The sequence below is a fragment of the Oncorhynchus clarkii genome, chromosome 17 (assembly GCF_045791955.1).
Source record: "Oncorhynchus clarkii lewisi isolate Uvic-CL-2024 chromosome 17, UVic_Ocla_1.0, whole genome shotgun sequence".
NCBI classification, from domain to species: domain Eukaryota; kingdom Metazoa; phylum Chordata; class Actinopteri; order Salmoniformes; family Salmonidae; genus Oncorhynchus; species Oncorhynchus clarkii.
In genome coordinates this window covers 13616129-13628163 of record NC_092163.1, presented here as the reverse complement: position 1 = coordinate 13628163, position 12035 = coordinate 13616129, and the positions used below count along the sequence as shown (strand labels likewise).

The following is a 12035-nucleotide window of genomic DNA, read 5'->3' as shown; positions in this document are numbered from 1 at the left end:
TATAGCTCACCTATGACACAGAAAGGTTTCCGGGCGAAACGGAGGCGACCCTGCCATCCTCTGTAGCGACAGCAGCAGCCGGCCGACCAGATCCTGATGATGTACTCCAGCCCAAACACCACGATCATCACAAACTCCTAAAGGAAGTGACAAAACAGGAAGTCAGGGGAAAGTGATACACAATGACTAAGCAATTGCTATAAATCTACGAATAGGTGTCACACTTGTGGATAGTTCTGTTTATATCACTTTCATCCTTGTATTGAAAGTGCAATAAGTTATTACAGTTTTTCTCAATTGCTAAAACACTAAAACCCATTGGCTGAACAAAGTTCTCAGTTGCCTGGACTCATTTAGCTAATTATGCAGTATGTTGTCAATACCTTAAACCATTTCACATGGCAAAACACAATTTGCAGATCTCACTTAGACTTTTCAGCAAAACTCTAAACACATTCTCATTCTCAAAACACATTCTGCACTCTAATGCACATGTCATCCATACTGGTAAACACAAGTGGCAACAATCAAATACAAATAGAGGACACATGTCATTGATTGAACACAACCACTCAAAATAGATTTAACCTGTTTCAAATGATGCGACACAACCAATATAAGCCAGTTCAGAGAGCAAACAGGTTGTTGAAGGTGGGAAGGAGAAAGTCTGAGAATGGATAGAAGAAACAATGTGAGAGGACAAGTGCGTATGCGAGGTGGGCGACGAGGAGGAAGAGGAGGAGGAGGGCAAGAAAGAGGAAGAGGAGGAAGAAGAGGAAGACAAAGAGTGGAAATATCTGATGAAATTCAGGCAACAGTTATAGACCATGTTCTTGTCCATGGACTGACAATGAGGGAAGCAGGACTCAGAGTGCAACCCAATTTGAGCTGATTTTCTGTGTCCACCATAGTAAGGACATTCAGAGAAGAGAACAGGTACAGTATACTACTGTATTTTTGTAATTGCAAATTTACTGTACTACACTATATGCAGCTGTTTCAATAGACATTTGTAAAGTGAATCACTGTATGTATTGTACTGCATGAATATGTTTTGTAACTGCACTACGTTTTGTAGAATTGCAAGGCTGCCACATGCAGGTGGAAGGACAGCTACATTCACTCGGGAGCAAGAGGCCATTATAGTTGGCATGGTCCTTCAAGATAATGCAACACACACATCCAGGCAATTGACAGTGTGAGAATTTCCACAATTGACCATGTCCTCCATCATAACAGGATGTGAATGAAACAAGTATACAGAGTACCTTTTGAGCGCAACTCACCAAGGCTGAAAGAACTGCGAGCTCAGTATGTGCAAGTAAGTGTACATTCAGAAACATTTACTGTAATCCAGATTGTCTACAGTACTAACACATACTATGTGAATTTCATTACTCTTCAGTACATACAATGTATGTGAATCCAGAAGCCTAATTGTACTCTACAGTATAGCACTGTCTCTGTACGACTTACACAATCCTACATACAGTATATTGTATTTCTACACAGACAATATTTGACTTGGAATCCTTGGACAGACCCCATGAGTTCATCTTTATCGATGAAGCAGGCTTCAATCTAACAAAGAGGAGAAGGAGAGGCCGAAACATGATTGGACAGCGGGCCATTGTTGAAGTCCCTGTTCAACGAGGTGGCAATGTCACAATCTGTGCTGCTATCAGCAACCATGGTGTTCTACATCACCATGTTACACTCGGGCCATATAACACCCAGCACCTTCTAAGATTTATTGCCATTCTAAGAGATATTTTATTTGAGCAGCAGGTTCAAGAGCAGCAGGGTCAAGAGCTAAATGAGAATCCCATTCCCACCTATGTGATAGTGTGGGACAATGTCAGTTTCCACCGAGCTGCTCAGATAAGAGAATGATTTAACATCAATGGGCAGTTCATGAACTTGTACCTCCCTCCATACTCGCCTTTCCTGAATCCAATTGAGGAGTTTTTCTCCTCTTGGAGATGTAAAGTGTATGATAGACAACCCCACACCAGAGTAAATCGGCTGCAAGACATGGATTTAGCCTGTGGTGATATAGGTGAGGAATCATGTCAGGGCTGGATACGGCACACAAGAGACTTCTTCCCCCGTTGCCTCAGGAGGGACAATATTGCTTGTGATGTCAACAAAGTGCTCTGGCCTGACCCAGCCCAAAGACAAGAAGAAGCACATTGATCCCGTTTACTCCTTTGATTTGTGTCCCTTTTAGTTTTGTATACTGTAGTACAGTGCATTGTAGACTGTATACTGTACAATGGACAAATTGTATGGCCCTGAACATGGTGCTTTCCATTTATTAACAGTACTGATTGCTCAATAGATGTTGACTGGTTGCAGATTCATATCAACAAAGAACAAGAATTACAGTATCACAGAGACAAAGGACAAGTTTGTGAGATGCAGGGTACAGTACTGTAAAAATAGGGGTACAAGGAGGAGGAAGAACAAAAAAAAATTGCAAAGAGCAAAGCAGAGTAGTAATTTCTGATCAATTTTGAGCTACATAGAACATGTTTTCGTTCATCAAAAGACAATGACAGAAAAATATGAATATTTTTTTAGATTAAAAATGTACTTCTCCCTGAGAATTGCATGTTTTGAACAATGTGTTTTCTATTTTTCGGTGTATTGTTTACTGACTGCTTGAGAGTGTATATCATTTTGATCACTTTGTTTATGATTTGAGAGCAGTGTTTGATTTTGAACACAGGTGAAACTGTTTTGAGGTGAATGCCTCATTTTGCGAGAGGAGTCAGAGGTTATGCTTGAAGATGAGGTTTTGTGTTTAACGTTTTCAGGAAAAGGAGCAAGGTTTCAGAAAATGTGTTTTAGCAATTGACAAAAACTGTAATCATCCAAATTCCAACATATCATAACATATCAAAATGGCCTTTTCTTGACATTGAAACAGATTCGTGATTTGAATGAATGATGACTTAAAGGTGGTCTACTTCCTGTGAGCAGCATGTATATAATGTCATACCTTTGAATTCAAAGGTGGTCTACTTCCTGTGAGCAGCATATATATAATGCCATACCTTTGAATTCAAAGGTGGTCTACTTCCTGTGAGCAGCATGTATATAATGTCATACCTTTGAATTCAAAGGTGGTCTACTTCCTGTGAGCAGCATGTATATAATGTCGTACCTTTGAATTCAAAGGTGGTCTACTTCCTGTGAGAAGCATGTATATAATGTCATACCTTTGAATTCAAAGGTGGTCTACTTCCTGTGAGCAGCATGTATATAATGTCGTACCTTTGAATTCAAAGGTGCACCATTAGCATGCTAAATGTCAACACTGAGACAACATAGTCAATTAGATCACTACATTCACTGCAATAGGCACAACATTAGCTAGCTAGCATTTGCTCCCAGTATATCATGATTCAAATTCAGCTGATGCTAATCCAAGATAATGTCCCTAGCAAGTGTGGTCTAAAAGAGGCATATGGATGCAATGAGATTTTTTTTGAATGAGCATGAATGCTGTTTCAAATCTCTAGTTTTCAGAGTAGCGACTGGGAGCAGATACATTTCTGCCAGTGTCTGTATCGTCAATAGGCGGCCTAATCGTGTTGACACTGATTTTGTTTGGAGAGGCTATGTTGTTGAGTGGAGACATCCAGTATGAATCCAGCTTTGATAAAGGGATTAATCTTCTCCTCGGATAATCCGCGGATATCCCTCTTCCTATCTGTCATGGAGATACTTGACTAGCGCAGAAGGATGGGCCGATGCATTGACTGTCACTGGCCCACCCAGGCTACAAAATGACATATACCACTAACCTTCCTAATCCTAATTTCCCTCAGGGATTCATATAGTTGTATTGAATTGAACCTGAAAGGAAACAATATGTGTACATTTTTGTATATATATTTTTTTACACTATACTACCAACTGGATGTTGCCTTATCTGTACTTGCCCCAGAGCAATGACAGACTCTCTATATTTTCAAATGTACTAGGATGTTTGTGATCTTTGATTATTTGAATGGGAGTTGTTGCTCTTTGTTAATTAACACACACAGCCACGCACGCACGCACACTCACAAACACACTCACGCACGCACACTCACAAACACACTCACGCATGCACACACAAAAACACACAGTCTCTCTGTCTCTCGCTCTCTCTCAACAATAGGGGTGCCATCAGTCAATAAACAAACCAAGGTCACCTACCATGCTAATTGACTCCTGTAAATGGAGTTCATATCTTCCAGTTCACCACTCACATTTTAGCTCTATTACGATTAACACTCATCTCTCACTCGTCTATTTCCCAGTTGCTGAACAATAATATTTCAAATATCAATATATAAATGACTGTCAACATCAACAACATGGCAATACAGAGACAATGATGATGACCAATTGATGACCTTTTGGCAAATGTTTCACTCAACCATTTTTGCTCACTCTCTCTCGCAGCCCTCAAGTCTGCTGTATCAGTATGGTGCTGACCCATCGCAGGGTACGGTTAGTAGATAGTGACCTGCTAGCAGCATTTCAATAACAGTACACTATCTACAACTTTAAAGGTTTCTTTCGGCTGCCCCCATAGTTTAACCCCTTGAAGAACTATTTTTCTGTTGCAGACGGTTCTACATGCTACCCAAAAAGGGTTCTACCTGAAACCAAAAAAGGGTTCTCCTATGGGGACATCCGAAGAACCCTTTTTGAACCCTTTTTCTAAGAGTGTAGAAGAAGAAATCAATGTTGGATCAAATGACTAAACTCAATATGGAGACAACGCGTGAACCTTGGCCTGTATCGATTTTTCCTCCTAGGACCACATACGTAGCAAGAGAGAGCTCGGCATCAGTAGGGTTCTTAACGTGGTTAAGTCCGTTTGAATCTGCTCTATTCACTATCAAATGACTAGATGATGGAAAAACAGGGAAGTGTTCCCAATTGATCAGATTGACTTACTGATACCAGAATGTATTCATATCCTCTTACCTAATTACGAATAGAAATCTAGTTGTGCGAAGAGGAGTTTGAGTGAAAGCTCAACACACTTCACCGCTTTGTATTTGCCTGTTGTGAAGCGATAGGTGACACCGCTTTCTGCTGTCCACAGCGTCACCTATCACTGCACTCATTGTAAACAGGCACGCTGATGAACAGCTTCTGTGTCTGTGTCAGAACATATGCCTAGTTTCAACCAGTTCCTCACCAGGATGAGCAGACAGTCGGAAGAGAAGTCCTGGTGAGCCGGAATGGTGGAGAACACAGACAGGACCAAGCAACCAAAGACCAGGACGAACCTACAGGACAAAACAGAGAGGAATCAGAAATACATTTATCCAGAGCCAAATGAAACAGAAGAAGAACATGGCAGTTTGGACAGGAAATGCCTTATCTCATTATTAATGCTAACGTGAATAGCTTGAAACATGGACAAGCAGAAATATCCAACCCATATTCCCATGCTCCTTTCCCTACCGCTTTCTGCTAAGGACCACAGTCTTTGATAATCTTCCACCTTCATAATGATACGATCTTTCATTTTTCCATCAAATAACTCTGAAATATGAGGTGGGCCAATGGCCTCCCAAGTAGCATCGATGGCAAAATGATGAGCATCGGATTTAGAGTTGTAGATGTCTTTCGTGTTGAATGGTGAGAGGACATTTGTGTTTGATCAGGATTGAGCTCCGTCTTAAGCTTGGCTGTGCCTATGGAGTTTGTGAGGGAAAGGCTAAGATAGGGCTTTGGATGCCAAATAACTTCTTCTCTTTCTCTTTCTAGGATTATCATTGAAACTATAGTAATCTTCATTTTCCTGCAAAGCAGGACTATTGAAACTAGTAGAAGTGTTGCATTTCAGGATCTACTGGAGAAAAAGTGGTTGAATCAACGTAGTTTCCACGTCATTTCAACCCCCAAACTCAATGTGATGACGTTGAATCAACGTGGAAAACTGATTGGATTTGCAAAAAGTCCTCAATGTAACAGAATGTCGCCTATTTGAACCTATATCCAAGTAGTTGACAAGTCAACAGAATTGAAATCAAAACTAGATGCTGAAAAGATGTCTGAGCCCAGTGGGTGGTGAGTCATAACAAAGACAAGGCACTGTTGACCCAACACCGCTGTAAGGGAGAGATAAGCCTAGCATGCCAATCGTCTCGGTTCTCCAGGATAACAACAGTGAGAATATGGTGTCTGGGCTATGAAGATAGAAACTGAACACTGAGTTTAGATAGAAGAGCCATTCCAGTGTGACGACAGCGGCATTCACAAAATGTAAACCGTTAAAAACCATCCAAATAAGGTCGGCCAACATGTCACTACAACTTACTCTAATGTCCCCCTACCTCCCTTCTCTTCCTTCTCAGTCAATATTTGAGCGTGACATTCAGAAATGCAAACAATAATCAAGAACCCCAATAAGGTCACTATGGCGCACAAGATGTCACTACAACTTCCTCTACTGTCGTCCCCCCCCCCCCCGTCCAGCCACCACCCTTCTCTTCCCTCTCCCTTCTCCACAGCTGTAGCCTATGGAGTATGGATGATGAGAGGCTAGAGACTATTAAGCCGTCCCCTGGTGCCTGTAGGCTAGGCCCTAAATCGTCACTAAGATGAAAGAAGATGAAGAATCTTTAAAAGTTGAAACGCATGGCCAAGCGGGTCAGGGGGGTGACTTCCAGACCCTGAGCTTCTGAGCAGCGTCTGTGTGAAAAGGGTGGGCGTCCTGTGCGGGTCGCGATCCCCAGCCGACCTCTAGCTGACCGCTATAGGACTGTGCTGATGTGACCCCGGCCCCGATCTGACCTTTGACTCCGAGAGGGAGCCCAAACAGAGGTTGCAGTTTTCCATAGCCAGAGGAGATGGTTATGTGTTTATTTCGATTTAACCGTCGACATCTGTCATCCAAAATGCTCTCCTATTTAACGTTTTAGTGTTTTTACATAAAAAAATACAGTTGAAGTTGGAAGTTTACATACACTTAGGTTGGTGTCATTAAAAGTTGTTTTTCAACCACTCCACAAAGTTCTTGTTAACAAACTATAGTTTTGGCAAGTCGGTTAGGACATCTACTTTGTGCATGACAAGTAATTTTTCCAACAATTGTTTACAGACATATTATTTCACTTATAATTCACTGCATCACAATTCCAGTGGGTAAGAAGTTTACATACACTAAGTTTAAACAGCTTGGAAAATTGCAGAAAATGATGTCATGGCTTTAGAAGCTTCTGATAGGCTAATTGACATAATTTGAGTCAATTGGAGGTGTACCTGTGAATGTATTTCAAGGCCTACCTTCAAACTCGGTGCCTCTTTGCTTGACATCATGGGAAAATCAAAAGACCTCAGAAAAATGTTTTGTAGACCTCCACAAGTCTGGTTTATCCTTGGGAGCAATTTCCAAACCCCTGAAGGTACCATGTTAATCTGTACAAATAATAGTACGCAAGTATAAACACCATGGGACCACGCCGCCGTCATACCGCTCAGGAAGGAGACGCGTTCTGTCTCCTAGAGAAGAACGTACTTTGGTGCGAAAAGTGCAAATCAATCCCAGAACAACAGCAAAGGACCTTGTGAAGATGCTGGAGGAAACAGGTACAAAAGTATCTATATCCACAGTAAAACGAGTCCTATATCTACATAACCTGAAAGGCAGCTCCACAAGGAAGAAGCCACTGCTCCAAAATCGCCATAAAAAAGCCAGACTACGGTTTGCAACTGCACATGGGGACAAATATTGCACTTTTTGGAGAAATGTCCTCTGGTCTGATGAAACAAAAATAGAACTGTTTGGCCATAATGACCATCGTTATGTTCGGAGGAAAAGGGGGGACTTGCAAGTCGAAGAATACCATCCCAACCGTGAAGAACAGGGGTGGCATTTGACCCAAGTAAAAAATTGTAAAGGCAATGCTGCCAAATACTAATTGAATGCATGTGTCACGACTTCCGCCAAAGTCGGTCCCTCTCCTTGTTCGGGCGGCGAACGGCGGTCGACGTCACCGGCCTTCTAGCCATCGCCGATCCACTTTTCATTTTCCATTTGTTTTGTCTTTGTCTTACACACCTGTTTTCAATTCCCCAATTACTTGTTCATTATTTAACCCATGTTTGTTTGTGAGTAATTGTTTATTGTATTGCGGTGAATTGTTTATTATTGAGTAAAATTGCTTTCATTACTCATATCTGCTGTCCTGTGCCTGACTCATTTCACCAGCTACACACAGACACGTTACAGTATGTAAACTTATGACCCACTGGGAATGTGATGAAAGAAATTAAAGCTGAAATAAATCATTCTCTCTACTATTATTCTGACATTTCACATTCTTAAAATAAAGTGGTGATCCTAAATTACCTAAGGGAATTTGTACTTGGATTAAATGTCAGGAATTGTGAAAAACTGAGTTTAAATGTATTTGGCTAAGGTGTATGTAAACTTGCAAATTCAACTGTACATCCTAATGAATCAGTTTGAAGTTCAGGAAGTTGGAGTATTTAAAAGTTTTGAGTACTTTGGGAAGTTAATCAATTATGCATATGTCTGGACTAGTGAATGCGTGCGCTGACAAGTATCATGTAGCTGTCAACTGAAAAGACAGCTGGCCTCATAACTCTTCCTCCACTCTCTCTCTTGTCAAGATCTCTAAAGGAGGATTTCTGAATGGCCCCTAAGCAAGGTTTTCAGAGTGCCTCCTTATCTAACTATAATAAACACCAATGTCTCTCTTTTCAAAACAAATAGAACCATTTATGAAATATTTAATGAAAAATAATTAATTAGTTATGAAAAACAGGCAAGGTTGTTTATCATTGAACGATCTTCCCTAATTACTTTGCCACCGCCTCCCTGTCCTCTCTGCAGGCCTCAGTTCCCCCGTGTCACATACTGTTGTAGCGGGCGGCTGTCCTAAATTGCACCCTATTCCCTACGTAGTATGGTGCACTAGATAGGGGATAGGGTGCCATTTGGGACGCAGGCTAGTATCTGGAGTCTGTCACAGCCCTCACAGCTCCAACAGAACACAGAACTGCCCTTAACCTTTTAAAGAGAGCCCCAGAGTAAATAAAGATTTGGGAGTGGGGACTTGCATACACACACACGCACGCACACACACGCATACGCATACGCACGCACACGCACACACACACACACACACACACACACACACACACACACACACACACACACACACACACACACACACACACACACACACACACAGAAGCCCATCATCACCGAGCAGTAGCAGGCAGTAAGTGCTTGTCTATTTTGTATAATTTAATTGATTTGTTTTGAAACAGAGTGCCAAGGAAATGACTAATGTCCGAGCACTGGGGTCTGTCGTACTGGCTACATTACACCCAATCATCCTCATTTTGAATTAGATTTGCAGCAAAAAGCAGACGTCTGCATTTGTTTGTCTCCCAATCAGTCGTGTTGTCATGCTCTCAGTGGATCTCTGTGGTAACAGAAAGGTCTGGTAGTGTTGTTTGTACGGATCAAAAACAACACTAGCAGAAAAGTTGGAGTAGAAACCTTAGAAAAACATGTACACTGCAAATACTGCACATTTGTATTATATACGATTGTAAGGATTGGGTAGGCAGCGGTTGTGTCGTACAGTAACCTTGGATGGCGCTGTCTTCTTTCCAATACACCTCTCTTAGCATAGGATAGAGTGAGTAGAAAGTAGATGCTGTATACAGTAGGGGAAAGAGGTCAGAACCTCGGATGGCATTGTTTCCCATCTATTCTTCTTCTCTTAGCACAGGAGAGGGTCAATTGCTCTTGACTGTATACACTACTGCGAGACACAGGAAATATCACTGTATTCTATATATCATTGTAAGGATTGGGCATTGGGGCAGGCAGAGTCAACCTTGGATGTCACTCTCTCATTCTTTCAAGTATTTTTTTCTCTCCATTTCTCTCCTCTCAGCGAGGGGTAGAACAGGGTAAGATGAGCATATGGATGTATACAGTATGTGTAAGGACTGAGCAGGCAGGAGTTGACACAGAACCTTGGATGGCACTTTGTCCTTTCTTTCAAGTCTCTATCTCGATCTCTCCTCGTTGTACAGGGCAGAGTGAATAGCAGCTGCATGTGTAGGTAACAGTGAAGAATATATATATATATATATATATATATGATATTGTGTTGAGGACGTATTGCCTTGAGCATCACACACTCAATTTAGAGTCAATGAGGAAGAATTCTGAGAAATATGTCTCATATTTTCCCACAGGCTACAGTTCATTAGAGACAGACTGAAAGCTAATTACATTAAGACTATTTATTGCCGAATGTGTGTGTGCGTTTCAGTGTGTGTGTGTGTGTGTATCATCATGACATGGATTCATATGCCATCAGTACAGCCAGCTCCCTAGGATAAATGAGTGGCAGGCAGCCTAGCGGTTAACAGCATTGGGCCAGTAACTGAAAGGTTGCTGGTTCGAATCCCTGAGCCGACTAGGTGAACAATCTGTCAATGTGCCCTTGAGCAAGTCACTTAACCCTAGTTGCTCTGGATAAGAGTGTCTGCAACTATCGCTATGCTGTCCATGGTGCTGAAATGTGTGACCACCAAAATCCTTCATGAGTTCTTGATAGTATCATCTATCCATATGTTCTGTTTTCAATGTGTGGCCATCCAATCAAGAATAAAATAATGTTTACTCGTCACTGTCTCTGGCAGTTGCCTACAACTTAAAATCTCATTCGGACAGCCTAGATTCTCAACTGTCATTGGATGTCTGTCTAGTAAGATGGATTGTCATTGGATGTCTGTCTAGTAAGATGGATCATCATTGGACAGTGCCAGCTAGGGTCAAAGTTCAAGAGTCATCCAGGTTAGGGTTCATATCTGGGCGGTTTGGTCACAAGACAGTCGTCTCAGATAGCCTTGCCAGTGTAACAGAGGTATTATAAACACATGGGCTAACTTCTCACCTTCTCTTTGATATAAAGTTGAGGCAGCCAAGAGAGGAAGCTCAAGTCATATCACTGTCAGGTCAGTATCATCCTTAACACCTTTATGAGCAGACTAGGAGTCAAAAGAGTAACCCAAAACCTAATGAAATCTATGTCTGCTCATAAAAATTCTGTCTGTCTGGACGGTCTGGAGACTTTTTCTGTGTGTGTGTGTGTGTGTGTGTGAGAGATCGGCCATAAAAGTGCAAGAGAGACAGAGGCAGTGTGTGTGTGATCGCTCATAAAAGTGTAAGAGAGACAGAGGCAGTGTGCGTGTGTGTCATCTTGCCAAGTCTATATTAACTAATACCACTGTTTATGTGCCTGGGAGCGTATCTAATGGACAGATCAAAACAGACAGCTTATTATCTTAGCAACTACTTCATAACACTGACCACAGACCAGGTGTTACTCTTTCATTTCCAACAGGAAGTTACTCTACTCTATCAGGAGAAATTAGCAAAGGTGGAAATATGGTCTTTGTCATCTTCATTGTAGTCGCAAAAATATTAGCCTTATCATCGAGGGAATCAAGTCTCTAGGCCTGGGTTTTTCATTTTTACTATAATACTGAGCACCAAGAATACTTCCATTATCTAGTGACTCTTCAGTCTCCTTGGATGACTTACTTAGTCTGGGAATTAATTTTTACGGTCCTTGTAACCTAAAGGTTGTGACCTCATGACCTCTGATCCACCTGATGAGGTCCTGTGCCGAGCATGCATTTACACAGTCAGACGCCCAGTCATGTACTTACTGTATGTCTCCTAGAATTCCTCAAATAGCACCCCCCTACTGTGTTGGTCTATTCCAGAGAAGACAGGGATTCTAAATGTTCTCAGCACATTCCAATAGGCATACATGGGGTTGGAGCGTCATCGGGTTAAGATGCGTCATCCTATAGCATTCTATGGAGATCACACAGCCGTATTCAACATGGGAGAGATGCTCTGAGGCAGTTGCCTTGACAATTTAGTTCAATTGCTTGTTGTCAAAATGGTAGAGTTAGCTCAGCTGAACAACAAGTAAGAATATGGTATCCAATCCGTC

At 41.7% G+C, this 12035-nt stretch overlaps 1 protein-coding gene across 2 annotated transcripts in view; it reads right to left on the bottom strand.

Annotated features, from left to right (window-relative positions):
- LOC139369591 (potassium voltage-gated channel subfamily KQT member 5-like) overlaps window positions 1–12035 on the bottom strand; it is a 169859-nt gene that overhangs the window by 47950 nt on the left and 109874 nt on the right. For both annotated transcript variants that reach the window (XM_071108842.1, XM_071108843.1), the window contains exons 2-3: window positions 5207–5297; window positions 11–137 (exon numbers count right to left, since the gene is read on the bottom strand). In XM_071108842.1, coding sequence (XP_070964943.1) covers window positions 11–137; window positions 5207–5297 — 218 coding nt within the window. The remainder of the gene's footprint in view (window positions 1–10; window positions 138–5206; window positions 5298–12035) is intronic.